The sequence below is a fragment of the Chiloscyllium punctatum genome, chromosome 26 (genome assembly GCF_047496795.1).
Source record: "Chiloscyllium punctatum isolate Juve2018m chromosome 26, sChiPun1.3, whole genome shotgun sequence".
NCBI classification, from domain to species: domain Eukaryota; kingdom Metazoa; phylum Chordata; class Chondrichthyes; order Orectolobiformes; family Hemiscylliidae; genus Chiloscyllium; species Chiloscyllium punctatum.
Genome location: NC_092764.1, coordinates 57,177,720 through 57,201,943, shown reverse-complemented (window position 1 = coordinate 57,201,943; position 24,224 = coordinate 57,177,720). Strand labels below are relative to the sequence as shown.

General features: G+C 44.2%; 1 protein-coding gene across 1 annotated transcript in view; it reads right to left on the bottom strand.

Annotated features, from left to right (window-relative positions):
- LOC140453247 (BTB/POZ domain-containing protein KCTD19-like) overlaps positions 1-24,224 on the bottom strand; it is a 136,229-nt gene that overhangs the window by 69,037 nt on the left and 42,968 nt on the right. The window contains exons 7-8 of the mRNA XM_072547820.1: positions 16,324-16,493; positions 8,730-8,842 (exon numbers count right to left, since the gene is read on the bottom strand). Of these exons, the coding sequence (XP_072403921.1) occupies positions 8,730-8,842; positions 16,324-16,493 (283 nt within the window). The remainder of the gene's footprint in view (positions 1-8,729; positions 8,843-16,323; positions 16,494-24,224) is intronic.

The window sequence follows — 24,224 nt, the reverse complement described above, 5'->3', positions numbered from 1 at the left end:
GTGAGAGGTTGGAGTGGGAAAGCGGGGTAGACAGGTTGAGGCGGTAAATGTCCCAGCGGCAGTTGGAAATGAAGAGGTTGAGGGCAGGTAATAGGCCAACGCGGGGTGTCCAGGTGGATGTAGTATGTTGGAGGTTGGCAAAGGGATCTTCGGAATGTGGGCGGGAATCCTGATTGTGAAAGTAAGCTTGGAGGTGACGGAAGAATTGTTCGACGTCACTGCGTGTATTAAATTCATTGAGGCGTAGACGGAGGGGGATGAAGGGAAGTCCTTTGCTGAGGGGGAATGGGGGGTGGAGTCATGAGCAGGGGTAGTGTTCCCCTCTGGGTTCTGGGGGGTGGGAATAGTGACAGTGGGGTCTGTGGAGAGGCGTGTCAGCAGAATGCAGGTGAGTGGCGCTGGTGGGGGTGGAAATGGTGGTGACCACGGCAGTAGGGGTGGCGCAAGTCACTGAGCATGTGACATCAGCGATATGAGGGGAGGAAGTGACGTCACATGTGATGCATGAGGAATTGAGGGGTGGAAGTGGTTGTGGGAGTGGCCATGATGGGGGCAGAAGTGACATCATTAATCAGCGTGGGGGTGGCAGCTGCATCAGCCGCATGGCTAATGGCGTCTGAGTAGATTCCGAGGCCAGGGGAATCTTCTGGAGTGTTTGAGGAGCACTGGTTATGGAGGTGAGTAGATAAAAGTTTGTTGTACTTACAGTTTTTGATGTTTGAGATGGAATTGAAATACTGTTTGTTAACAGGATGAATTCTCCTGAGGATGTAGTACAGAGTGGGTCCTTTGCAATTCTGAGAGAGTGTGGCCCTTAGCTGAGGCAGGGATGACTGTAGAGAGGTTAGGTGCCGGCGCATTGCTGTGAGCATGGAGCGGAGGATCTTGAAGGAGAACCGTTGCTGGTGTTTTTGAATCTGTAGTCTGTACTTTTTGTCCTGTTTGGGTCAGATCTCTGCTGGTTTAAAGGTGGTCCGGAGTCCGTGTGGGATGAGTTGGTTATGGAGGCAGGCACTGAGGAAGCAAATGTGGCTGTCGTAGCGAGTTTGTTTCACGACATGGTTGAAGAGCTTCAGGGCAGAGGAAATGACCTGGGAGTTGCAGTGGGAGAGGGACTCCCTGAGATTCTTGAAGTTTTCCTCCTCTCTCTACAAGGCAGGCATCCTTGCAAGAGGATTCGCAGTAGGGTTAAAATCAACGAGGTAAAAACAATGACTGCAGATGCTGGAAACCAGATTCTGGATTAGTGGTACTGGAAGAGCACAGCAGTTCAGGCAGCATCCAAGGAGCAGCGAAATCGATGTTTCGGGCAAAAGCCCATTAGGAATAAAGGCAGAGAGCCTGAAGCGTGGAGAGATAAGCTAGAGGAGGGTGGGGGTGGGGAGAAAGTAGCATAGAGTACAATGAGTGAGTGGGGGAGTGGATGAAGGCGCTAGGTCAAGGAGGAGAGGGTGGAGTGGATAGGTGGAAAAGGAGATAGGCAGGTAGGACAAGTCCGGACAAGTCATGGGAACAGTGCTGAGCTGGAGGTTTGGAACTAGGGTGAGATGGGAGAAGGGGAAATGAGGAAACTGTTGAAGTCCACATTGATGCCCTGGGGTTGAAGTGTTCCGAGGCAGAAGAGGAGGCGTTCTTCCTCCAGGCGTCTGATGGTGAGGGAGCGGCGGTGAAGGAGGCCCAGGACCTCCATGAACTTGGCAGAGTGGGAGGGGGAGTTGAAATGTTGGGCCACGGGGCAGTGTGGTTGATTGGTGCAGGTGTCCCGGAGATGTTCCCTGAAGTGCTCTGCTAGGAGGAGCCCAGTCTCCCCAATGTAGAGGAGACCGCATCGGGAGCAACGGATACAACTTACCATTAAGTGTACAAGTCCTGCTAAGAATTGCTTTCCCAAAATGCAGCACCTCACATTTATCTAAATTAAACTCCATCTGCCACTTCTCAGCCCATTGGCCCATCCGATCAAGATCCCATTCTAATCTGAGGTAACCTTCTTCACTGTCCATTACACCTCCAATCTTAGTGTCATCAGTAAACTTACTAACTATACCTCTTATGCTCACATCCAAATCATTTATATAAATGATGAAAAGTAATGGACCCATCACTGATTCTTGTGGCACTCCATTGGTCACAGGCCTCCAGTCTGAAAAACAACCTTCCACCACCACCTCCTGTCTTCTACCTTTGAGCCATTTCTATATCCAAATGGTGAGTTCTCCCTGTATTCCATGAGATCTAACCTTGCTCACCAGTCTCCCATGGGGAACCTTGTCAAACACCTAACTGAAGTCTATATAGAGCACATCTACTGCTCTGCCCTCATCGATCCTCTTCTTCAAAAACTCAATCAAGTTTGTGAGACATGATTTCCCACGCATAAAGCCATATTGACTATCCCTAATCAGTCCTTGTCTTTTCAAATACATGTACATCCTATTCCTCAGGACTTCTTCCAACAACTTGCCCATCACCAACGTCAGACTCAGTGGTCTACAGTTCCCCTGGCTTGTCCTTACCACCTTTCTTAAACAATGGCACCACATTAGCCAACCTCCAGTCTTCCAGCACTTCACCTGTGACTATCGATGATACAAATGTCTCTTAAGAGGCCCAGCAATCACTTACCTAACTTCTCACAAAGTTCTAGGGAACACCTGATCATGTTCTAGGGACTTATCCACTTTTATGCATTTCAAGACATCCAGGACTTCCTCTTCTGTAATATGGACATGTTTCAAGATGTCACCATCTATTTTCCTACATTCTATATCTTCTATGTCCTTTCCACATTAAACACTGATGCAAAATGCTCGTTTAGTATTTGCCCCATCTCCTGCGGATCCACATAAAGGCCGCCTTGCTGATCTTTGAGGGGCCCTATTCTCTCCCTAGTTACCCTTTTGTCCTTAATGTATTTGTAAAACCCTTTGGATTCTCCTTAACTCTATTTGCCAAACCTATTTCCTCCAACAGCATCAATATCTGTTAATCATGCTTTTATTATTTGATAGCAGGGTTAGGATGTATGGCAGATAGTTGCCAAATATATTAATGATAAGGATGAGCGAACTGAGGGCATTGTTGCTATGTTTGCAGATGACACAAACATAGATTAGATTAGATTAGATTCGATTCCCTATAGTATGGAAACAGGCATTTTTAGCCCAACTAGTCCACACTAACCCTCCGAAGAGCAACCTACCCAGATCCATTCCCCCACATTTTACCCCTGACTAATGCACCTAAAACTATAAGCAATTTAGCACAGCTACTTAACTTGGCCTGCACATCTTTAGATTGGGGAAAAAACTGGAGCATCCGGAGGAAACTCAAGCACACACGGGGAGAATGTGCAAACGCCACACAATCGCCCAAGGTGGGAATCGAACCCAGGTCCATGGCACTCTGAGGCAGCAATGCCAACCACTGAGCCACTGTGCTGCCCTACACAGGTGGAGGGACAGGTAGTTTTGAGGAAACAGAGAAACTGCAGAAGGACTTGGATGGGGGAAATGGACAACAGAGGTGGGGTACAACAGAGAGGGAGGGGACAGAGAGGGGGTGGACTGGGTTGGGGTGTATAGAGGTGGATGTGGGGAGACGTGGGGACAGGGGAGGGGGGAGGCCAGGGGGGAGAGGGGTGAACAGATAGCAGGGGAGAGAGGGACAAAGGAGAGGGAGGGGACAGAGTGGGGGAACAGTGGGGACATAGGGAGAGACATGGTGGAATACACAGAGAGAGAGAGAGAGAGAGAGAGAGAGAGCGAAAAAAGGGAAATGGAGGAGGGACAGAGAGAGACAGAGAAGGTGGACAGAGAGAGAGAGAGAGACAGAGGGAAGGAGACAGCGAGTGAGAGAGAGAGAGGAGGATAGTGAGACAGCATGAGAAGGGAGCCAGAGACAATGCTAGAAGGGGGCCAGAGAGAGCGTGAGAAGGGGGACAGAGAGAAAGGGGAAAGAGAGAGGAAAAAGGAGGACAGAAAGAGAGAGGGAGGGGAACAGAGAGTGAGAGAATGGGATAGAGAGAGAGAGCACGACAAGGTAGCCAGAGAGAGTGTAAAAGGGGGCCAGAGAGAGTAGAAGAAGGAGGAGAGAGAGTGAGAGAAAGGGGGACAGAGAGAGAGAGAGAGAGAAAGAGAGCAGGAGGACAGAGAGCGTGAAAGGGGGGGGACAAACCCGGAAAGAGAGGGACGGGGGGAACAGAGAGATACAGACAGTCAGAGGTGGGGGTAGTGGTGGAGACAAAAATAGCGGGAGAGGGGTGGGTAACAGAGGTAGAGACTGAAAGAGGGTGGGGGAGGACAGACAGAGCAAGAGAGAGATGGGGGAGGGTGAACAGAGACAGACGGGGATAGAAAAAGAGAAGGGGCACAGAGAGAGAAAAAAGGGGTCAGACAGAGAGAGAGAGAGAGAGAGAGAGAGAAAGAAAAGGGGGACAGAGAGAGAGAGAGTAAAGGACAGAGGGAGAGAAAAGGGGACAGTGAGACATCGAGAAAAGGGGACAGTGAGAGAGAGAGAGAGAGAGAGAGAGAGAGAAGATGGGGACAGCGAGAGAGAGAAGGGGTCAGGGAGACAGAGAGGGGAACAGAGAGAGAAAGAAAAGGGGGTCAGAGCGAGAGACAGGAGGGGGAACAGGGAGAGAGAGAGAGAGAAGGGGAACAGCGAGGGAGAGGAGGGGGACAAAGAGGGAGATAAGAGGGATAGAGAGAAAGAGGGAGTACAAACAGAGAGAGAGAGATGATGTGGGGAGAGAGAAGGGGGCAAAGAGAGTGAAGGGGGCCAAAGAGAGCGAAGGGGACAAAGAGAGTGTGAGAGAAGGCGGGGACAGAGCGAGAGAGAGAAAGAAGGGGTCGGAGAGGGAGAAGGGGAACAGAGAGAGAGAAAAACGGGACAGGGAGAGAGAAAAGGGGAACAGAAAGAGAGAGAAGGGGGAACAAAGAGGGAGAGAAGGGTGACAGAGAGAGGGAGGCAGAGCGAAAGAGAAAGAGGGGATACAAACAGAGGGAGAGAGAGAAGGGGTGGCAGAGAGAGAGAAGGGGGGGACAGAGTGAGAGAGAGATAGAGCGAGCAAGAGAGAGAGAGAGAGCGAGCAAGAGAGAGAGAGAGAGCGAGAGAGAGAGAGAGAGCGAGAGAGAGAGAGCGAGCGAGCGAGAAGGGGTCAGGGAGACGGAGAGGGGAACAGAGAGAGAGAAAAGGGGGTCAGAGCGAGAGGGAGAGAAAGGAAAGAGAGAGGGAGAGAAGGGGGACAAAGAGGGAGAGAAGGGGGACAGAGCGAAAGAGAAAGAGGGCATACAAACAGAGGGAGAGAGAGAAGGGGGGCAGAGAGAGAGAAGGTGGGAACAGTGAGAGAGAGAGAGAGATAGAGCGAGAGAGAAAGAAGGGGTCAGGGAGATGGAGAGGGGAACAGAGAGAGAGAGAGAGAGAGAGAGAGAAAAAAAGGGGGGACAGGGTGGGAGAGAAGGGGGGACAGGGTGGGAGAGAAGGGGGGACAGGGGGGGAGAGAAGGGGGGACAGGGGGGGAGAGAAGGGGGGACAGGGGGGGAGAGAGAAAGAGGGAGTACAAATAGAGAGAGAGAAGTGGGGAGAGAGAAGAGAGACAGAGAGAGAGAGAAGGGGGACAGAGAGAGAGAGAGAGAGAGAGAGAGAGAGAGAGAGAGAGAGAGAGAGAGAGAGAGAGAGTGAGAGTGTAGGGGACAAAGAGAGAGAAGGGGGACAAAGAGAGCGTGAGACACGGTGGGGACAGAGCAAGAGAGAGAAAGAAGGGGTCAGAGTGAGAGAGACAGAAGGGGGACAAAGATGGAGAGAAGGGGGACAGAGAGAGAGGGCAGAGCGAACGAGAAAGAGGGGATACAAACAGAGGGAGAGAGAGAAGGGGGGCAGAGAGAGAGAGACGAGGGGGACAGAGAGAGAGAGTGAGAGGGGAGATAGGGAGAGAGAAGGGGTCAGAAAGAAGGACAGAGAGAGACAGCGAGAAGGGGGGAGAGAGAGAGAGAGAGAGAGAGAGAGAGAGAGAGAGAGAGAGAGAGAGGGGGAAAGGGGGACAGAAAGAGGGAGGAAAGAGGACAGAGAGCAAGACAGAGGAGGATAGACAGAGAGCGTTAGAAGGGGACAAAGCGAGAGAAGGGGTCAGAGAGAGGAGGTGAGAGACAGAGAGAGAGAGTGAGATAGAGAGAGAGAGATGGGGGACAGAGAGAGGGAGAAGGGGGACAGAGAGAGGGGGAGAAGGGGGGGCAGAGAGAGAAGGGGAAAAGAGAGAGAGAGCGTGAGAAGGGGATCAGAGATAAAGCAAGAAGGGGGCCAGACAGAGAGTGAGAATGGGGGGACAGAGAGAGAAAGTGGGACAGAGAGAGTGGGACAGAGAGACAAAGGGGAACTGTGAGAGAGAGAGAGAGGAAGGGGTGGGACACGGGGTACACAAAAAGAGGGTGTGGATATAGATAGAGGGTGGGGGAGAGGGAGAGAGGGAGAGAGAGGGGGAGAGAGGGGAGAGAGGGGGAGAGAGGGGGAGAGAGGGGGAGAGAGGGGGGAGAGAGGGGGGAGAGAGGGGGAGAGAGGGGGAGAGAGGGGGAGAGAGGGGGAGAGAGGGGGAGAGAGGGGGAGAGAGGGGGAGAGAGGGGGAGAGAGGGGGAGAGAGGGGAGAGAGGGGGAGAGAGGGGGAGAGAGGGGGAGAGAGGGGGAGAGAGGGGGAGAGAGGGGGGAGAGAGGGGGAGAGAGGGGGGAGAGGGGGGAGAGAGGGGAGAGAGGGGGAGAGAGGGGGAGAGAGGGAAGTGAACACAGAGCATGGGAGAGAGAGAGAGGTGGGTAACAGAGACAGGGAGATGTGTGGGGTGAGGGAGGGGGGAAGGGGAGATGAATGGTGAGGGAAAAGAGAGAGAGAGAGAGAGAGAGAGAGAGAGAGAGAGAGAGAGAGAGACACAGACACAGACAGACAGAGACAGAGAGATGGGGACAGACACAAACAGAAAGAGAGGGGCAGAGATGGGGGGGGATCGGGGGGCACAGACAGAAGGGTGGGGAACAGAGAGATAGAGGAAGGGGGGGACCATGACAGGGAGGTGGGGGAGGATGGGGGAGGGACAGAAGGTGGGGTGGGTGGGGTGGGGGGGGAAGAAAGGGTGGGGACACAGCAAGAGGGTGAGGACAGACAGAGAGAGAGAGAGAGAGAGAGAGAGAGAGAGAGAGAGAGAGAGAGAGAGAGAGAGAGAGAGAGAGAGAGAGAGAGAGAGAGAGAGAGAGAGAGAGAGAGAGAGACACAAGGACAGAGAGAGCACAGTGAGATAGATAGAGAGAGTGAGGGGGACAGGGAGAGGGAGGGGGAGAGAGAGAGATGCAGAAAAAGAGAGAGAGAGATGCAGAAAAAGAGAGAGAGAGATGCAGAAAAAGAGAGAGAGAGAGAGAGAGACACAGAGACAAGGACAGAGACAGAGAGGGATGGAGGATCAGGTAGAGAGAGATGGGTCAAAGTTGCACAGAGAGAAACAGTGAGACAGAGAAAGAGTGAGCGAGAGAGAGAGAGCGAGACAGAGAGCTGTGTTTACAGGTTTCTGATATCAGGAGCTGGATCCTGATGTCCATTTCATCCCCCTCCCTCCCCCTCACCAGGGAACAGGGATCAGGAACAGGATCCCAGTCTGCTTCACACCTCTCTCCTTAACCTGCAGACAGAAAGGTTAACATGCAGATTCAATTGGCCGTTTTGAAAGTGAATGTAATGTTCGCATTCAATTCAAGAGGGCTACAATACAAGATCAGAGATTTACCACTGAGGTTGTATAAGGCTCTGGTCAGGCCACAACTGGAATATTGCGAGCAATTATGGGCCCTGTATCTCAGGAAAAAGTCCTGGCACTGGAGGAGGACCAGAGGAAGATTAGAAGAATGATCCAATGGATGAAGGGCTTGTCATGAGGAGCAGTTGAGGACTCTGGGTCTGTACCGACAGAATTAGGAGAATGAGGTGGGAATCTCATAGAAACTTACAGAATATTGGCAGGCCTGCATAGACTGGATGTGGAGATGATACTTCCACTCTTAGAAAAGATTAGAACCAGAGGGCACAACCTCAGAGTGAAGGAACGACCCTTTAGAACTGAGAGGAGGAGGAGGAATTTCTTCAGAGGGTGGTGAATCTGTAGAACTCATTGCCGCAGAAGGCTGTGAATGTCAAGTCATTGAGTGTATTTAAGATTGAGATAGTTAAGTTTTTGATCGGATCAAAGGTATGGGAAGATGTCAGGAGAATGTGGTTGAAAACATATCAGAAATGATTGAATAGTGAAGCAAACTTGATGGAATGAATGGCCAAATTCTGCTCCTATATCTTATATCTATGAATAGAATAGAATAGAATATCCTTTTATTGTCATGTGTACTCCAGTAAAGAAGTACAGGAGTACAGTAAAATGTTTTTACAATGGCTGCCTCTAATGACACCATCTGAGGTACAAGCACCTACAAATCTTGGGTACAAAAGAGGAATGAACATCTTCTTTAGACATGTACAGTATCTAAAAATTAAGTTAGAAATAAGTTAGTTATAAAATAGTTAAAAGATTGACATTACAGTCCAGTAAAGAATTTCAAATAGACATTACATTGCAGCAGCTCAGTGAGCACCCATTACCAGGCTCCATACTAACAGTCCTGCTCTGCTCTAAGCCTCCAGTCCGCTTCACACCGGCACTCAGCTGCACCAATGGTCTAAATAGTAGAATACTGAACCTACATACCTTTAAGAAGGTATTCAGGTAAGTGGCATACCAATAGTTTCCCACATAAACCTTCACTATTTGAAGAAGAGTGTGGCTGTCTACATCAGCAGCCCAGCTGTCATCCAAAGAACCTTAAAATAAAACCAAAAATGTTTAACATTAATATTTACTCTAGTTAGAAAGTTGGATATTTAAATGAGTAGATTAGCCTGGTTTAGTGGTTAAGACTTAAAAGACTAACCAACTCTGGAGCATTAATAGTTTAAATGAAGCATAGAATGATGCTAGCTGAATGCAGGTCTATAGAAACTGAAAAATCTGATTACCACTCATTGTGTAGCACTCAACAGCAGTAGGCTGTCATGTTAGTCAAACACAGCCACTGTTAACATAAAAAATAAAGACTATGGAATATTTAGCAAAAAGCACAGAAGTTGCTAAATTGATTTGAAGTCAATACCGACATACTTCAAAGCCAAAATGGCATTTGATACCAAGTTAGAACTTCAGAAAAGTGCAACGTATACAAAAGCACGGGGAAGACATTTTCTAACCCCTAAACAATGTGAACTATGGCAAGAAAATTGGGAAAATTAGGTGAGAGAGCCAACAAGAAGCTTCTTGGTGTTGAAGACAAAACCTGGGACTTTTTGCTTATTTGTGTGCATTAATAACTCATTCTTAGTTTTTTGAACCGCACACATGTAGTTTTCCATTCTTCCACCTATTGGATAAAAACTAGACAGCAACAGTTTCTGAATCTGATTTCAGTGGTGGGTAGGCTGGAGGAGATTCTGAATAATAGTATTTATATGTATTTGGAGAGGCAAGGAATGATTAGGGATAGTCAGCATGGTTTAGTGTAATGGAAATCATGTGTCACAAACTTGATTGAGTTTTTTGAGGATGTAACCAAGAAGATTGATGAGGGCAGAGCAGCAGAAGCCGCTTACTTGGACTTTAGTAAAGCCTTTGACAAGGTTATACATGGTAGACTAATTAGTAAAGTTAGATCACATGGAATTCAGGGCAAGACTGAAAATTGGATACTAAATTGGCTGAATGGGAGGAGACACAGTGTGGTGGAGGCTGTTTTTTGGACTGGAGGCCCGTTACCAGTTGTGTTTCACAGGGATTGATGCTGGGTCCAGTTTTGTTTGTCATTTATATAAATGATTTAGATGAGAATATAGATGGCTAGTAAACTTGTGGATGGTATAGTGGACAGTAAAAAAAAGCTTATTTAAAATTACAAAGAGATCTTGGGTCAATGGGCTAAGGAGTGCTCCTTGAAAGTGAAGTCATAGGTAGATAGGATAGTGAAGGCGGCGTTTGGTATGCTTTCCTTTATTGGCCAGTGTATTGAGTACAGGAGTTGGGAGGTCATATTGAGGCTGTAAAGGACATTGGTTAGGCCACTTTTGGAATACTGTGTGCAATTCTGGTCTCTTTCCTATTGGAAGGATATTGTGAAACTCGAAAGGGTTCAGAGAAGATTTACAAGGATGTTACCAGGGTTGGAGCATTTGAGCTATAGGGGGAGGAATTAATAGGCTGGGGCTGTTTTCCCTGAAGCGTCAGAGGCTGAGGGGTGACCCTTATAGAGGTTTATAAAATCTTGAGGGGCATGGATAGGATAAATAGACAAGTCTTTTCCCTCGGTGGGGGAGTCCTAAACTTAATGCCATAGGTTTAGGGTGAGAGGGGAAAGATATAAAAGACACATAAGGGGCAACTTTTTCATCCAGAGGGTGGTACGTGTATGGAGTGAGCTGCCAGAGGAAGTGGTGGAGGCGAGTACAATTGCAACATTTAAAAGGTGTCTGGATGGGTAAATGAACAGGAATAGTTTGGAGGGATGTGGGCAGCGTGCTGGCAGGTGGGGTTAGATTGGGTTGGCATGGACGAGTTGGACTGAAGGGTTTGTTTCCATGCTGTACATCTCTATGGCTCTAAGTGACAGATGGAGTTTAATTTAGATAAATGCAAGGTATTGCAATTTGGTTAAACAAACAAGGGCAAGATTTATACAATTAATGGTAGGATCTTGGGTAGTGTTGAATAACAAAAAGACCAAGGGGGTTCAGGTACATCATTCCTTGAAGTTTGAGTCACATGTAGACATGGTGGTTAGGAAGGCATTTAGCATGTTTGCCTTCATTGCTCAGACCTATAACTATAGAAGTTGGGACATGATGTTGAGGTTGTACAGGATGTTAGCAGGACCTATTTTGGAGTACAATGTCTTGTTCTGATGGCCCTGTTATAGAAAGGCTATTAAAAAGCTAGCGAGAGTTCAGAAAAGATATATCAGAATGTTGCTCAGAATGGAGGGTTTGGGTTATAAGAACCAGTTGGCACTGTTTTTTTTACTGGAGCATCGGAGACTGAGGGATGACCTTATAGAAGTTTATAAAATCATAAGGGGTATAGATAGGGTGAAAGACAGGTGTCTTTTCCCTAGGGTGGGGGATTTCAAAATTAGGGGACATATTTTTTTAGGGCAAGAGAAGAAAGATTTTAAAAAAGACCTGAGAGGCAACTTTTTTTTTAAGCACACAGTGGTTCATGTATGGAATGAATTTCCAGAGTAAGTGGTGAATGTGAGAAATTACAACATTTAAAAGACATTTGGATAAGTATGTGAATAAGAAATATTTGGAGAGATAGCGGCCAAGCACAGCTAGGTGGGGCTAGTTTAATTTGGGTTTATGGCTAGCATAGACTGGTTGGGCTGAAGGGTCTGTTTCCATGCATATATTTTTCCAGGACTCCATAGCCAGAAAGGTGAAGCAGTTATTAGGTGATTCCTATTGGCCACTTGCTCCTTTGCACCACCATGTCCACATCCAACATACCAGAAACCAAATCTCAGGGCACACTCCATGGGCACTGAGTGCATGTAGACACACCCCCAACATTCCATGGACTTTTTGCATTTGACACTAACCAGCCTCACCCCACCATTACACCACTTCGGTCCACTTACAAAACAGTTCTAGATGTTAATGCTTCACTTTGGAATGCACTAATACCTTTTACTGGGATACTACTTCCAATCACTCTACATACAGGGACAAGCATTTCATGTATTGGACCAGGATGCATCTTAAGGATCCTTGCTCATTTCCTTTGCAATCACTTTATGCTGATTTCAACACTCAAACCATCTCTGCTTTGCCTTTATGTATCTTGCCTTCTCTGCCAAAGCTGAAAAGCTTGCTGGACATTTTTCTTGACTTGCATTTTGGTACAGATACAAGAACAAGGCAACTTCTCATGCTTGTCAGATGCCATCAGTCAAGGGTATGCATATGTTGCTGTATATTAGTGTTCCATAAATCAAAGCTGCACCCATGTGCCAACCACATATGCAGCAAACACACTACATGTGCATCAACCAAATGGCCACATAAGAGGACTAGTTCTCAAGTTAATGGGGTTTGTTGTCAATTACAGTAAATTATGGACAGTCTCCAATATCATTCTGGGCATTGAGCATAGTTTGCCACCTGAAGCAGTCAGGGTCAGTGGATCAGTACCACTGTAGTCCAGGGAATGGGCCACCATCAGCCCTGCAGGTCCAATGCAAATAGTCTGGGGAATCAGTCAGGGAGTTGCACACCAATCAGTCAGAAAACACATAAGATCTGATCATTCGGTGAGATCCTGCTAGGTATGTCATAGAGGGGAGCTATGGTCGACCCTGGGATCTACACCCTAAAAGTCAAAGGAAAGTTATTAGGGACTACTACTTGAGGAGATCTGGGGAACTCAACTGTAATTATTGGCATATTCCAATATTGAATCCTAAAAAAAAGCAGAATGCTGGGATGCAAAGATGATAACAATCATGAATGGGGACACTCAAAATATAAGGCAGATGATCCAGCAAAAAAGCTAAGAGGTCATTCCAGGGAGGGGAATCATTGATAGTCAATAACACCCTAGTTTTGTTAGGAGGATAGTGGATTACTATATCCACCAAGATGATGCAGCTTGCCTCGGATTCAGGAGATAGAGTGGGGAGATGAATTTGATAGATGGCTTGTATGGGAATGTGAACAGGGTCAAAGCTGTTGGGGTTGATAGGGGAGCTACCAAAAAGGAATGTGTATATTTGGGGATTTGCCAAAGGTAACAGGCTGAGCTTGAGTCTCTCTGCCTGAGAGGCCAATCTTGACAGTATTAGGCAAGACTTTTAAAAGTTGATTGGGAATGGATATTCGCAGGCAAAAAGATGGCTGGAAAATGGGACGCCTTCAAAAATGAGATAATGAAAGTCCAGAGAGACAGTATGTTCCGGTTAGGGTGAAGGACAAGGCTGGTAGTTGTAGGGAATGCTGAATGACTAGAGAAACTGAGGTTTTGGTCAAGAGTAAAGAAGAAAGCATATGTCAGGTATACACAGTGATGAAATATATTCCTAGAAGAGTACAAAGGAATTAGAAGTATACTTAAGAGGGAAATCAGGAGGCAAATATAGGACATGAGATAGCTTTGGCAAATAGGATTAAGGAGAATCCAAAGGGATTCTACAAATACATTAAGGACAAAAGAGTAACAAAGGAGAGAATAAAGCCCTTTAAAGATCAGCAACACCACCTTTTTGTGGAACCACAGGAGATGGGGGAGATACTAAATAAGTACTTTGCATCAGTGTTTATTGTGTAGAAGGATACAGGAGCTGGAGAGCTTGGGCAATGAGCCTGATGTCAGTGGTGGGCAACTTATTGGATGAAATCCTGAGTGACAGGATTTACCTGTACTTTGAAAGGTAAGCACTGATTAGGGATAGTCAACATGGCTTCGTGCATGGGAAATCGCATCTCACTAACTTGATTGAGTTTTTTGAAGAAGTAATGAAGAGAAATGAAGGCAGAGTAGTGGGTGTGATCAATACAGTCTTCAGTAAGGCATTCAACAGGTTCTGCATGGTAGACTGGTTAGCAAGGTTAGATGACATGGAATACAGGGAGAACTAGCCACTTGGATACAGAACTGGCTTGAAAGTAGAAGATATAAGGTGGTGGTGGAAGGTTGCTTTTCGGACTGGAAGCCTGTGACCAGCAACATGCCACGAGGCTTGGTGCTGCTTTTTATCAGTTGTATAAATTATTTGGATATGGACATAGGAGATGTGCTTCGGAAGTTTGCAGATGACACCATAATTGATCACATAGTCACAACAAAGGAGGTTACCTCAGAGTACAACAGGACCTTGATCAAATGGGCCAATGGGCCGAAGAGGGACAGATGGAGTTTGATTTGGATAAATGCGAGGTGCTGAATTTTGGGAAAGCAAATCAAGGTAGGACTTATACATTTAATGGTAAGGTTCTGGGCAGTGTAACTAAACAGAGACCTTGGAGTGCAAGCTCATAGCCCCTTGAAAGTGGAATCGCAAGTAGATAGGATAGTGAAAAAGGTGTTTGATATGCTTTCTTTTATTGTCAGAGTACTGAGTGCTGGAGTTGGGAGGTCATGTTGCAGCTGTACAGGATATTGGTTAGGCCACTTTTGGAATATTGCATGCAATTCTGGTCTCCTTCCTATCAGAAGGATGTTGTGAAACTTGAAAGGACTCAAAAAAGATTTACAAGGATGTTGCCTGGGTTGGAGGATTTGAGCTATTGGGAGAGGCTGAATTAGCTGGGACTATTTTCCTTAGATTGTTGGAAGCTGAGGGGTGACCTTATAGAGGTTTACAAAAACATGAAGGACAGGGACAGGGTGAATAGCCAAGGTCTTTTCCCTGGGTATGGGAGCCCAAAACTAGACGGCATTGGTTTAAGGTGAGAAGGGAAAGATTTAAAAGGGACCTAAGGGGCAGAGCATGTTGCATGTATGCAATGAGTTACCAGAGGAAGTGGTGGAGGCTGGTATAATTACAAGATTTAAAAGGTATCTGAATAGGAAGGGTTTAGAGGGATATGAGCCAAATGCTGGCAAATTGGACGAGATTAATTTAGGACATCTGGCCAGCATGGACGAATTGAATCGAATGGCCTATTTCCATGCTGTAGGAGATTCTATCAAGATTGGCCTCTCAGGCAGAGAAACTCAAGCTCAGCCTGTTACCTTTGATGATCCCCAAATATACACAATCCTCCTTGGTAGCTCCCCCATCAATCCCAAAAGCTTTGAACCTATCCACATTCCCATGCAATCCATCTATCAAATTCATCTCCCCACTCTATCCCCGAATCAGAGGCAAGCTACATCACCTTGGTGGATATAGTAATCCACTATTCTTCTACAGCTCTATGACTTTATGAGCGACTGCTGTTTCCTTCTATCAAGGTCCAAACAATAAGTGCACAATGAAGCAGAAAACGGTTGCAATGGGAGGCCGTTGAAAGAGCAATGGCATTAGAAAGACACCTATTAAGTAAACTACGAATCTTGGTCCAAAACACTCTTGATCATATCACGCCATATTGGGAATCAATTCCACTTTCAACTGAGATGCACAAGCCATGTTTTGTGGTCTGGAAACTTTTGGCAAAACTGCAAGCACCTTCCAAGTGCTCATGACATGTACGTGGTGCAAGATCTGATAGCACACAAGGATCTTTTAAATATGGCAGGAAACAGGAATTCTGGGTTATATCAGCAGTACTTCTGCCACCAGCAAGTTGGACAATATGATGCACAAAGCACCAAAGGTATATTGCATTTAGCTGATGAGGTGAGTTTGGAATGATAGCATGAGAAAACCCAACTGGACCTCGCAGAGAGGAATCATCCATGAAACTTGCAACAAATGACATTTTGCTCATTTCTGCCAGGAGTCAATCCAAGATGATTGGAAACACGAAGAATAGTGATTAGTATGACCAATTATGTTTTCAGATATGATACTTGAGATGCCTTGAGTGGGGCCAAAGTGTTTTGAAACTGCAATACAGTGACACAAACTGACATTGATGACATCAAACTGTGGCTCCTTTCGAAATGCAGAGACTAGAAGTCATATTATTTTTATATTTTTTGGTAGATACAATATGTATTTCCAAGCCAATTATAACAATTCAGTAACCTAAGGGACTTAGATTGTTTAGTTGTCATTTTGAAATAAGTGTGAGAAAGACCAGAGGAAGGAAAGTTGCTGTTGCACTTTATGATTACTTTCAAACATCTGCAAATCCTAGAAATTATCTTAAAAGTTTAAATAGGTGGTCTCTAACATGGTAGTTTGAATAAAAAATTAGATGCCTCATTGGGCAATTGTCACTTAAGGTGAATTTTGGATTTAAGGGGGATAGTCTAATCTCCTCAATGATGCATTTGGTACACTTTAGAAAAAAAGACTTAAATTCCATTGCAAAAAGAGTGATTCAGTGCTTAGCTGAAGCAGTTCGGTCAGCTGCTGAATGGTATGTTACTTTATATCTTTTATGACACCTTATAATGTATTTGCAACTGCCCTATTGCTAATGGGTGTATTGTTACTGAATGGATTATGTGGTCATTAGTGTTTAAGTTGAGCCTTGAGTGCTGACTGTTTATTTCTTCATAGGTATTATGTTTGAATTATAGCATAGCCTGCCAAGGGAAAAATGTTACATCTTATGGAAAGAAAGAAGCCTTGCATTTTAAATCAACTTACTTATTTTAAAATTAGATTCGATTGTCTCCCTTTTCCTTGTTTGCAGGTAGAGTTGCATGGCATCTTTTACTGGCTGATACAGATTGTCATGTTGATCCAGAAATACACAAACTGCACACATCTGAGATACATCTTCAGTCAATGGTAGGCGGCATGTTCCTAACCAGCTTCTGAAGACATAAATAATGACAACAAACTTCAGAAGTAGCAATAAAAAAGAAATGAATAATTTAAATTTATAAATATAACATTCCAAACCACAATGGATTATGAATGAATCATTAATCATTTTGTTTTTGCATAGGCCATATTACATAACCATTTAATGTTTAAAACAATATCTGGTGTATAAGAGAGAAAATATAGGGCAATTAATTTGTGCTAATAAAATTACAGGAACATGAAGTCTTGAACCTTCCATTCTCAGAACCTGCTTTGCATTAGTTGCTTGTAGAATGTTAAAATTGAGGTTTCCTCATGTAGGCTGCTCATTATTCAGTGTTCTTTCAGGATGAAGCACTTGGCAAGTTTTTTCTGCACGATTCACCTCTTCCCTGAGATGATTTTTTTTCCTCGTGTACTGTACCCACTTCTCTGCAGCAATAGTGTACTTTGATTTCTTCGGTTTCTAACTAGGTTAGAAATTTGAATGCATTCAAATTGGGCTGTGAATCAGGTTCAATGCATGTTTGTTGCTTCAGATATGATGAGATTGGTTTTCTTGATTCTGTTCCTTTACACACACTTTCCCAACTGCCCTCCACCCTGTATTCTCTCAAGAATTTTGTCCAGTCCTGAAACTGGTCAATCCTGATGCTCTCCTTTGACGGTCCTGCAGCTGCAAATGGTAATAAATGAACTAATTTGTCCTTGTTCTCCCACTGTTATCAAGTGTAACAGTGCACGTGGGTGCACATGTATGGCACTGTGCTGGGATCACTACCAGTTTGAGTTCAATCAAATTTCTCAGTCAAAATCTCCACCACAATTTGAACTCTCCACAAGTGATGAATGTAAACAGTCTACATAATTGTTAAGAGCAAGCTAATAATAAAGCATATCCTATATCTAAGATAGCATACTGAATCACTCTATACTTTTTGGAACAATGTTGATTAAAAAACTGTAAATCTAAATGTTTCAAGAAGTTTTTCTTGTCATCACTACCACCTCCCCCGCCCAAGTGTAATCCAGCATATTCTTTGTAGCAAGTGCCTGTTTCTCATTCTGTTGATTTCAATCTATAATGGATCGGTGATCACGCTGTGGTTAAGATGTTAACAGTCTATCTTGTTTGTGACCATCAGATAAAGTGAATTCCATGATGTTGTGCATTTGGTTAAATATGGTATATTGTCATTTTAAGAATCCAATCTTGTGATATCATGATGCTGTGAGGCAGCAGTGCTAACCACTGAGCCGTGCCGCCCCCTCACTCTATTTTTAATATTCCCTCATCAGTTTGTTGTCTGTCTCTCTCTAATCCCAGTTCAGAGCTTTGTTACTCTCTCTATCACTATTCTCTGCTCACTGTGCTCTCACTCTGCCTTTCTCTATTCCCAGTTCAGTGTCTGTCCATCTCTCCCTCTTTGCAGTTCAGTGTTGTCACTCCATCTCTCTCTCTTCCCAGTTTGAGATCCATGATGTCCATCTACTGATTTGACAAACAGAATCATGGTCCTCAGAGGCACATCAATCAAACCGAAGAAATCAAAGTACACTATTGCTGCAGAGAAGTGGGTACAGTACACGAGGAAAAAAAATCATCTCAGGGAAGAGGTGAATCGTGCAGAAAAAACTTGCCAAGTGCTTCATCCTGAAAGAACACTGAATAATGAGCAGCCTACATGAGGAAAATATTTTGAGCAAAAGGCATAGCCTCAGTAGTGCCTTGTTTTAACCAGGAAAAGGCGAAGTAGTGCTAATATTTCCGTGGTACATCATGCTATGCAGACCTCACCCATTTTTACAAAATATATAAAATGGCAGAAAAGTTTGGTGCCATAAGATTGTATGTTGAAAATACAGAGAACTGAAACTGTGACACAGAGAAATTCCACTATTTTGTTCAAGCTGGTAAAATTGAAGCAAATATAGTCATCTCTGCATTCCGGAGTATTGTTGGTGGGAGAGGGAGGAAGAATTTTAACCTCCTGAGAAGTCTGGTACAGTCAGAGAAACCAAGTTCCAAAACTCAAGAAGAAATAGTAGAAATCCTACAAAACCATTTTTCACCAAAACCATTGATGGCTGAAAGGTTCAGATTCCATAAACATAACCAGCATGATTATCTCCCTATTCATAGTAATTTTAAAGAATTAGCAGAATTCTATGAATTTGGAGACAACTTAAATGATACTATCATGGACTGACTAGTGTGTGGTCTAAGATGTGAAGTAATCCAAAAAAGCTTCAGTGAAAAGGAATCTAGACTTAAAGGAAGCATTGGAAATAGCAGTCCAAATGGAACTGACAGGCAAGGAAGCTCAACAGCTAAGTTTGAGCATGAGAGTTCACAATATGGCAACTGAAAGACAAGTACCAATGCAGACTCAAACCTGCCAGCAGTGTGGGAAAAACAAGTCACAGAACAGCAAATTCTGGTATAAAGAAGCTATACACAGAAATCTCAACAAAAAAGGGCACATTGAACAGCTGTGTTTGAAGATGAGATATGAACAACATTAAGCAAAACTACAAAAACCAGCTGTAAGAAAATATACATGATACAGTCGTAAGAAAATTTTCATGATACAAAAAGAACATCAGGAAAGCCCAGATCTCAGTCCAAAGAGAAGCTGTTACTAAAAATACTGGCCATTGCTGGCAACACCAACTAATACTGGGTCACTCCATTACTGAATGGCAAACCAGTAAGAGTAGCATTGGACACTGGAGTAGTGGTTTCATTCATGCCTGAAAGTGTGTATCAAAAACAGCTAAGTCACATTATGCTGCAGCCATTAAAAACTGTGTTAAGAACATAAACAGGTGAATGGTACCTTTATGGGGATGTATCAATGTGCCTGTTCATTACACAGTCAGTCTGAACATTTGTCCATAAACATTACCAAAGGAAATAAAATTTTCCAGATTTATTGAGAAGAATGTGGTTGGAGTAAATCAGACTGAACTGGACTGAAAATGATCATCGTCAAGATTAGAGTGGTGCTGGAAAAGCACAGCAGGCCAGGCAGCATTCGAGGAGCAGGGGAAAAAAAAAACAAAATCGACATTTCAGGCAAAACCCCTTCATCAGGAATGATGTGATGAAGGGCTTTTGCCTGAAACATAGATTTTTCCTGTTCCTCGGATGCTGCCTGGCCTGCTGTGCATTTCTAGCACCACTATAATTTTGACTCTAATCTCCAGCATCTGTAGTACCCACTTCCACCTAGTTGAAAATCATCATTCCCTAGCACTTATATGGCACCAGTTGTTACTTGCCATTTGTCAGTCCAAATGTGGACTGCTTCAGTATTTAATGAGTGTTGATCATTATGATATCAGTTAACATCCCTCCCCTTCTGGCGCAGAGAAGGTTATTGATGAAGCAGCTGAAGACTGCTTGGTCTAGGACACTAAACAGAGGAATTCCTGCAGAGATGCCCTAGATCTGAGATGATTGACCTCAAACACCCACAGCCATTCTGTTTGTGTCATGTATGGTCCTAAACAGTGGAGAGTTTTCCCCTTATTCCCTGGCTTTGTTGGGGTCATTGATGTCACACTCAATCATATGTACCCTTCATGTTAAACGGCAGTCACTCTCACCTCATCTCTGGAATTCAGCTTTTCATGTTTAAACCAAGGTTGTAATAAGTTCAGAAACAGATGGCTCTGGTGGAATGCATGAGTGCCAGCAATCAGGTTATTGGGAAGGAAGTGTAGCTTGATAGCACAATTGGTGACACCTTCTGTCATTTTACAGATTAAGATAGACTAATAAAGTATGAATTGCTGGGTTGGATTTTACCTGTTTTTTTATGTCCAGGATATACCTAGGCAATTTTCCACATTGTTGAGTTCCATACTGTTGCAGCTCTACTGGAACAGATCGACTAGGGGTGCAGCAAAATCTGGAGTCCAAATCCTCAGGAGTATTGCTAGAAAGTTGTAAGAGCCTATGGCCTTTTTAAAACCAGTGCCTCCATACATTTTTGATATCACAAATTGAATTGAAAGATTGAAGACTAGCATCTGTGATGCTGAAGATCTCTGGGGAATAACAAAGTGGATCATCTAATCAAGATGTCATGCTGAAGATTGTTGTGAATTTGTAACAGTCTTTGTGGTCATACTAAAATTCCTTAGCCTCCTGAGCAATTGAAGGTGTTGCTGTGCTTTCATGACCGTAGTGTCAATGTGGATGGACCAGGACAGATTACTGGTGACCATTACTCCCAAGAACCTGACACTCCCGATCACCTCCACCTTGGCACCATTGATGCAGATATAACTGTGCCCTTCATTCCACTTCCTCAAGTTAATGACCAGCTCCCTAATTTTTCTGATGTTAGGGAGATTGCTGTTTTTACACCATGCCGTTAAGCACTCTATGTCCTTCCTGGACTCCGTCTCGTCATTGTTTGAGATCTGACCAACAACTGTGGTGTTGTCAGCAAACTTGTAAACAGAGTTGGCATAGAATTTGGCCACACAGTTGTGCGTATATAAGGAGTATAATAGGGGTTGAGTACGCAGCCTTATGGGGCACCAGTGTTTAGGATTATCATGGAGGAGTTGTCACTGCCTATCCTTACTGACCGTGGTTTATTAGCCAGGAACGTTGAGAATCCACTTACAGAGGGGGGAACAGAGACCTAGGTCTCAGAGTTTGGAGATCAGTTTGTTTGCAATTATGGTGTTGAAGAGCAAGCTATGGTCAATAAGTAGGAGCCTCATGTAGGTAGGAGCAAATTATTGCAGTTGCTGGAATCTGTACTGAAAACAAAAATTCTGGAAATCACAGTGGGTCAGGCAGCATCCATAGAGATACAGTAAGGTAACTTTTCAAGTCTAGAGGACTTTTCATATCTTTGTTGTCCAGATGTTCCAGGGATAAGTGTAGGACCAGTGAGATTGCATCTGCCATGGACCTACTGCACCGATAGTCAAATTTAAAGGGTTCAAGGCAATCTGGGAGGCTGGAATTGATGTGAGCCATATTCAAGCACTCTAAGCACTTCATAATTATGGATATCAGAGCCAATGGGTGGTAGTCATTGAGGCACGCTGCATGATTTTTCTTTGGCAATGGGATGATGGTGGTCTTCTTGAAGCAGGTAGGGACTTTAGATCATAGTAACGAGAGGTTGAAGATGTCTGCAAATACTCCCTGCAGCTGATCTGCACAGGATCTGGGTGATATCTGTAATGTTTCCTCAATGATGAGTATTTTAATTTTCTATTTGGGACTGGCTGTGGCAGGACTGCTGAGCTTAGATCGGATCCATTGGTTGTGGAATCATATAGCACTATCATTTGCTGCTTATGCTGTTTGCCAGTCCTGTGAAGTAGTTTTGACTAGGTTGCTATCTCATTTCTAGGTATGTCTGGTCTTGTTCCTACCATGTCATCCTACATGCTTTATTTACCTAGGGTTAGTGGTAATGGTGAAGAAGGGATTGTGCTATGCCAAGAGGTTACAGATTATGTTGGAATACAATTCTGCTGCTACCGAGGCTCACAATACTATTGAAACTGTAATTATCACTGAACTATTTCCAATCTTATGGTGTAGGAAAGGTAATTGATGAAGCAGTTAATGATGGTTGAGACTACACTGAGGAATTCTTACAATTATGTCCACTGGGTAGCATATGACATTTTTAAATTTGTTCATGGGATGTGGGCATCACTGGGTAGGCCAGCATGTCCACCCCTAATTGACCTTGAATTGAATGGCTTGTTAGAAAAATTCAGAGGGCAGTTAAGAATTACATTCTTGTGGATCTGGTGTCACATGTAGGTCATATCAAGCAAAGATGGCAGATTTTCTTTTCTTAAAGGACATTTATGCACCAAATAGATTTTTACAACAATCAACAGTGATTACATGATTATTAAACTAGCTTTTTATTCCAGTTTGTTTTTAATTGAATTCAAATTCATCTGTCATAGTGGCATTTTAACTTATACCCTCAGAATATTCACATAACATTCAGGATCACTAGTCCAGTGACATCACTTCACCAGCAACTTCCCTTTTACAGGCCTTCAATAACCATGACCTTGACAGAACACAAGCTGAGCAGCATCAGTAATTTATTGCTTATTAAATGTTGCTTAACAGTACTATTGATGATGTCTTCCATCATTTTGTTGATGATCACAAATAAACTTTACCAGGTTTGCAGTTACTTTTCATATATACCTGGTACTTTTCCTAACATTCCTTATTACACTACTCAATAAAGCAAGGTTGGGCACCTGGCTTGGCAGTAATGGCAGACTGAGGGCTATGCCTGACAGAGGTTACAGACTGTGGTTGGATACAACAGTGCTTCTGCTAATGTCCAGCAGTACCTAATGGATACTCAGCTTTAAGGTGCTAGATCTGTTCTTAATCTCATCTATTTAATTTGATAGTAGTGTCACATATATTGAAGTGTGTCCTGACCAAGAAGATATGACTGCTGCTCCGTAGACTATGCAGTGGACACTCTTATTCATACTGTCATGGACTGATACATCTTCATCAGGTAAAATGGTGGGAACGAGTTTAGATAAGTTTTCCCTCTTACTAGTTCTCTCACCACTTGCTGTAGTCCCAGTCTGGCAATTATATCCATTAGGACTCAGCCAGTTTGGTCAGTAGTGACGCTATCAAATAATTCTTCATGAAGGATATTGTGTCACCCATTTAAGAATGCATTCTATGCCTTTGCTAAACTCAAGTGTTTTTTTTCCCCAAGCACTGATTTGGCAACTGAGGGAGGGTGGCAGTTGCAGAAGGTTTTTTTGCCCTTGTCATGAGACTTTGTGAGATTAAAACTCAATGTTAAGAACTCTTAGGACCACTCCCTCTGAACTATATACCACTTTGTTGCCACTCCTGGTGGGTTTGGTTGAAAAATGGGATAGCACACTGGCAGAAATGGTGGTGATAGAGTCAGATATTATTATACTTGCTGAAATCAGAACATCTGCCAATATTAGGTTGTAGATTGACTATTCTTTGGGACAGGCCTTCCAATTTTGATACACGCTCACATCGTCATCGAAGATCGACTTTGCAAGATCAACTGGGCATGTCTGCCTCTATCTTCCCATCACCGCCAATTTGACCAACAAGCCTTGACCGTTGCCATTCGTGCTAAGATGGTGCAGTTTGAAGCTATGCCTTCTAGGGTCAGGCGCTGCTCAAAGCCTTCTACAAAGCAATTTTCAGTGTACCTACTGAAAATCAAAAACCTTCCACAATCATGCTGCAATTACAAGGGCATGCAAAGGAAAATCAGCAATAAAAAGGGTGATTGCCATCTGTAAACAATGCATGATTTGGTTTTGAAATTTATTTTAGAATATTGGAGATTTGGTTTTTAACCTTGCTCTGTGGATAAGTGGATGTTGTGACAGCCTATAAACAAAGAGAAGGTAGTTATTAATGTGAGATGGCTGACAAATGGCAAATTGATGGTGCATTTACAGACATCAGTCGAGTTAGTCATGAACATCCCAGCCAGCAATGGCTGTGTTGCTTGCTTCCCCAATTCCTTCTTTTCCTGAGTTAAGTCCATACGGAGGCAAACACTTAAGTGATCATGATGGCAAAATTGTGAAGGCCAGCATAGATCTTGTCAGACAGTAAACCAACAAACAGAAGAATTTCAGCATTCTAGTGTTCTGGTTTATCGCATTTCATGTGGCAGCATGGCTTTCTTTGTAAGCATGCTTCC